This window comes from Lachnellula hyalina (assembly GCF_007821495.1).
Source record: "Lachnellula hyalina strain CBS 185.66 chromosome Unknown contig00126, whole genome shotgun sequence".
NCBI classification, from domain to species: Eukaryota; Fungi; Ascomycota; class Leotiomycetes; order Helotiales; family Lachnaceae; genus Lachnellula; species Lachnellula hyalina.
In genome coordinates, this window is record NW_022157240.1 from 84,051 (window position 1) to 90,050 (window position 6,000).

Genomic DNA, 6,000 nt, shown 5'->3' on the forward strand with positions numbered 1-6,000 from the left:
GCTTGTAACCCCAACTTCTTCCCCACACTTTATATTCATGCGCTCCACGCAGCCCGTTACATAGCCCTAGTGTATTACGGAGACATGGCGAAGAGATCATTTGCTATCCCGTCTTCTTTTGCTACAGCATACTTGCATTTTTAATCCAGGTTTGAAATGGCATACAGGTACGTACGATATGTCTCGGAAATGGGAATGCTGGGTTTGACCCTAGGACAACGTCCTTAGTCTTTCGCTGCCTTCGGCTACCACAGTCCAAGACATATATCTTCTTCTACTATGTTACCATATATGATTTCAGCACTACTTATATACGTAGGTATCTACTTGAAATCTAGTATCGCACGCAAACGCCGCGTCAAGATCTTGTGTCTATGTCCTTTATTTTATGATGCCACTTCTCTTCATGATCCCTGTCCGAGCCTTTGCCATGTCATGCAGCGGAGTTGATATCATACCATGGTAGCGAAAAGCCAGGACACTAGGATTTACTCGCTTTAATTACCGATTTGTCCAAAAGCTTGTCGGCCCTCCACATATACAAAGCCACACAAAGTGGACCATGAACCGTGGACGGATTGGAAGACAGGCGCGTGCCGTGCACGATCTTCATCGTTACCGCCTCTGTGGCGTCATCAATAGATTTGAAGCTATAAGAAGGTTGGAGAATTGATTGAGTTTGTGAATCTATTACGGATTTAGATCTCAATACTTAATCGTAGAGTGTCCCCTGGTTATTAGTCTGGAAGCAACTCTAGGTAACCCGCCGATGTCCCCGCTACTGAAGATAACGTCGTATTGCCCCTTGGAAAGCATACCTGCTTGAACATCAGAACTAGCGGTCGCAGAACGATATCTTGAGAGCGGCCCCATAAGCCCGCGTCATGTCACCATTCTCTAGCTGGGAAAAAGGACTGACTGAAACCTTGGCGTAGAACGGACTATAGTATCGGCCCCTCTTGCCATGCTAGCCCGCTTCAATCCAAATAAGATGATGTTATGAGGCTTGTGAAGGTTAGGATGCTTTGTAGTGGTTCAAATGCTGCGCGCACAGAACCCTATTCTTTCTACTTCGACTATGACCATCGCACCCAGAGACGTCCTGTCCAATGAACACTAGCCACGATCAGGAATTAGTACTTTGTGACATGTCCACTCTGCAGGTACTGTTCTCCATGAGACCAATCAAGCCGCGTATAATACCAAATATCGGCAATGGGCCCAGTGTTGAAAGGTTGTTAATGCTTAACCAATGAGCGTTGAGAGCGAATGCACTTGCTCGTGTACCAAAAAGGACATAGCGTCTCATCTCGTCTCCCCTTGCTCGACGCAAAAAGGTGAAACCAAATGGAAATAGCGGAGAAAACAATCCCCAGGGGACCAAAAAACCCATCTTTCATCACTCGATTTTACTGGCTCGAGCATCTTAATACTTTCGTCTTATGCCTCTGTCGTGCACATATATAGAGGTACGCGAGGTACGATCATTCAAGCACCTTTATCCGAGGCGAGGGCCATGTATTCTTACCCGACGACTTATCGCGACGGTATGCGCCAGATATTCTTGGCATTCAATGAGTTTAATATCTTATGGACTCAAAGCAAGTCAACCTGCATTAAACTCTTGTTCCTGGCTCCTTAATCGAAGCCTCTAAAGATGATCTGCTGCTAAAAGAAAATCCAGCTCGATGAAACTTCGATTGGCATTAGCATTGATAATTCGGGGGGTATGCAGGTCTTACCAGCTTTAATGAAGTGTGAATGAATTTATTCGTTGAGACCACTGTGTCCATGTATTAATAATGCGGATATCTTAGGACACTTTAGGAGGTTGCAGCGGCCATTTATTGATTCACCCTCCTCGCTCCCTGTGCTATGACTGCTGTCTATCAACTACTCGGCTTGGTCAGGACCCTCGAGTTTTGCTTATATGGACCCCGTTGAACCTGTTTTCCTTTATAAAGGCCACCGAAGGCAAGAATAGAGTCGGGAGTTATTAATACTTTAGGGCTGGGCGGTTTCAATAGATGGTCTAGGGAAAACGACTTTGCAGCAATAGCTACCCTCGAAGTTGATATGCAGGATAGTAGCAGTTCGTTGAGGAAAATGTATTACTAGAAAGCTAACTGTCTCGGGATGCTAATTTAACGCCTTTCTACGGCATATAGCAGACGCGAAATGGCCCAAGATTTTCTTGTGTTTCTCACACACGGTAGAAGGTCGAGCAATACATAAGATAAATATTGTGAAGCTTCGGACAACTTGGTCCGAGAGCTTATATCTAGCTACAGTATGAGTAAGTTTCTTCTCCTGCGCTCGTCTCAAGGTGGATAGATAGCACAACTCAGGTCTGAACAAACAGTGGCCGCATGGATGTTTAAGAACTTCAAAATGTTAGATATTATTCCAAAAAAAAAAAATTTAGGAACAAAGCTAGGACCATGGACTTAACTAGCTTGGAATGTCGCCAGCCAAAATAAAAGTATAGATATATTTTAGGCATATCTTCACGGTGTATTGTGCGACTTCAACAGATATTCAAGTGGTGGGATTCAGCAAATCCACAACTCAGATGATTAAACTAAAAGTGAGGATGGCTCAATTTCTCTAAAGGACGCGTATAAGTACGTATGGCTAACTGGGGCTGCAGAGAACATTATACACGACACTATGGAACGCAAGGCGAATAAATACACACGTATAGTGCATTGTTTGAAATATAGTAATATAAGGCTGCATCCATCCTATTGTGGTCGTGAAATGCGTTAAAGGCTACACACATCAACGTGGCAGCATCGAGTACATAGAGCTTTGCTCTACAGCCACGGTTACTAGTGCTGGGAGATCAATTGCGGTCTACGACCAGATATTGACTATTAAGAAGATGAAGAAAATATTGCAAATGCTTCTCCGGGTTGAGCCACCATTAAGAGGGATCAACGTCACTAGACTACTGTACCATGGCAGCCCATAGACGCAGCAGCAGCAGGAGGGGGGAATTCGAAGCCATATAAGCCCAGTGTTGAAGCTCGTATCCGAATTGCACATCAGAAAATGAACAACAGTAAAACGTTTCTTTAACGGGGACAGGGGTAGGATAGTTTACTTGGATGACTTTGCATGGAGGCCACAGAAACTACCTTGAGCATTAATACTGTACGACGCAGAAAAACTCATGTGTGGTGAAATACTTGCAGTGTGGGCATTGAGTTGGGAATATACTGTCCGTTAGGAAAGAATGGAGAAGAGAAGAGAAGATATCGGGCGACCACTAGCATAGCATAGCATGGCAAGTCCCTCCTCTTCCAACCCCAACCTCACCCCCACCACCCCCTTCTATGGTGTACTCCACCAATCCAGCCCCACTCCACTCAACTCCAAATCTTACAGCAAAAGAACCTTCCAGGGACATGGAATACACATTGCGATGCAACGATTTGAAGTGTCGCAAAGAGCTCAATGACCACGCCGTTGTCACCACTTGCAGGTACGTATTGTATCGTATAAACAGTATCCCGCCGTCTTGCCACTGCTAACATATATTTCTTCCCCCCACAGCCATGTCTTCTGTGTTGAATGCTCCAACAGATGCCAACTCTCCGGTCAGCATGATGGTATGCGTCGTATCTGCCCTGCCTGCGACGCCTACCTCCCCAACCCCGACGATGTCGTTGTCACCAACCTCAACCCCACCGAAGATTACAAGACCAGCGTCCTCAGCGGTTTAAGTCCCAATACCATCATGGAGTGCGCTGGAAGGGCATTGAGTTGGTGGGCATATCAAACAGCACAAGAAATGTTGGTTGAGCACGCCTCGTCTGCTCACGCGCCCTTGTTAACTTGATCCCAGTGTCTATCAAGAATACATGGCCAAAAATTTGTCGGAAAAGTACTCCTTATTAAACACGCAAATGGACAAAATAATCAGCGATGCAAATTCGGAAATATCCAATCTGCGTAACAAGGTCTCCAGTAAGTACCCGGCAAGCCTACCAGTGCCATACTCTGCTAATAAGTGCTGCAGACATGCAGGTGGATCAGGATGGCTTCAGGCGCAAGAACGAGGAGCTCTTCCAAGCGCTGCGGGAAAAGACTCGCAAGCATTTACAAACCCAAGAACTATATGATAAGTTGAAGCGTCGGGCTATGCTGGGACAGGTGCAGAATGCCGCTTCTGACGCCGTGGACCACACGATTCAGGCTTCTGTGACAGCCAATCGATATGCTGACAGGTTAGAAGAGCAGAATCAACAGCCCCACTTCACCAATCAGCAGTCAATATCTCTGCAGAACACGGGCCCTCCTGACGATGGGAGAAATATGGGTCCTCCAAACTTCAGAGGCAGCAATGGCGGCAATGGATGGGCTGGTAACAGTATCCGGGAAAGCACCCAGCGTATGGTTTCGAATTTCGGTGATTGACATGTACCGAAGCTAATTGTCTTGCAGAAAATCAACCTATCCAAACTCCCTCTACCCATCGGCAACGTTTCGCGCCTGAAAACCAACCTCTCTCTCGGCTTGGGCCTTCCAACATGCAGTTCAATGGTCCTATTGGAACCCCAATGCATCAGAAAAGACCATCTCCTCGGCAGCCACTCGCAAATCTCGGTGCCAATACCGGTGGGGGTTCTGGCTTTGCTGGTTATGGCATGAGTGCAGGTATGAAAGTCAGCAATCCAGCAAGTGCAAATGGCGCAACTAGGCCACTTGTCCGATCAAGAGGTACGTCTACAGCTCACCTCGTTTACCACCTGTTTAGCTCATACGGCAGTAGTTGCGCAGCGGCCAGTCCCTGTATTTCAAATTTCTCGTGACTCCGCGTTTGCTCCCCCTCGAGCCCTAAACATGTTCTCAAACGAAACTGGTCAATACTGATCACTGTTTCTCTCTACATTGCTATAGACTTTTGCTCTATTCAACTAACTATCAATGGCTAATAACATTTTCATTGTTTTGTTTCTTTTTTTAAAGAAATATATAGAGAGTAAGAAGTGGTTATACAGTCGCTTTGTTTATTGTTCCTCTTGTTTCAAAGCAATCAAATCAGATGTTCAACAATTGTTAGTATCACAGGTGTTGCATCACTTTGTGATCACGTCTACTAGCTCGTCGTGACTAGTCTATATGATTCCGTTGGTATCCTTGTCTTCTATTCCTATGCTCGCTGTGCGCGAAGAGGTTATGCCTCTCAGCTATACAACTTTTTCCGAATTCACGAAATCACCTATAACTTCTTAACCACCCGTTTAAATCGTCCGATTGTAATAGCATATTTATTTATTCCATTAACGTCCTGTGTGAGTCTAAGACTATGTAGGACGGCGCTAGCCTAATGCTAGCGCGGGCTAGTAATACAGTCAAGAGATATGTCAATATGTTTCCGGTTGGAATCTGTAGGACTAAGCCTAATGCGGACTAGGTCTATAAAGCAGAGACGCCATAATAAAAAGTCCCCTAAAGCCCTAAAAATCGCATAACTAATAAATAAAAAGTGAATCAAAAGTGGCAGAAAGCAAAGGCGGTCAGCTAGCATAGCCGTTTCTTATGCTGCAATCGCGCTCTTATGCATTCTGAGCCAAAATTGGGAAAAATCAATGGATTTAATCGGTAAAAGTGGGCGGTGAGACTTCTAAGCCGTAATGCTTAGTCATTATTAAATTCTGCCCGTTTAAGCCGCCATTTGCGGGTACTAATACCCGTTTCACCTAAAAAGGTTAGCAGATGCTACCGTCCGATTTTCGTCTTAAAGAGGGAGCATAGGCTAAGCCTAAATGGGACACTGTCTTTTAGTCTTTTGCGTTCTTTACTATATTTAGGGCATTGTAGTATAAGATGCTATAGTGATTTAGGCTTGTGACTGCATATGTAGTAATTAGTAGGTGTTTTATTAAATCGTTTTAGGTACGTCCTAAAGTAGCCGTGTTATAGCTTAAGCTGGAAAAAGGCGCTAGCAGTGGATCTAGCCGTTTTGGGAAGCTATATTCAAGAGTGAATTCA

The 6,000-nt window shown here is 45.0% G+C and overlaps 1 protein-coding gene across 1 annotated transcript; it reads left to right on the forward strand.

The window, feature by feature from the left end:
* Positions 1 to 3,410: 3,410 nt before the first annotated feature.
* Positions 3,411 to 4,878, forward strand: CCNB1IP1 (E3 ubiquitin-protein ligase; the record flags this gene model as incomplete). Its single annotated transcript, XM_031151226.1, has 6 exons — positions 3,411 to 3,487; positions 3,559 to 3,798; positions 3,851 to 3,972; positions 4,025 to 4,396; positions 4,450 to 4,725; positions 4,775 to 4,878. The coding sequence occupies 6 exons, from the start codon at positions 3,411 to 3,413 to the stop codon at positions 4,876 to 4,878; spliced, it is 1,191 nt and encodes a 396-aa protein (XP_031003352.1).
* Positions 4,879 to 6,000: the final 1,122 nt, after the last annotated feature.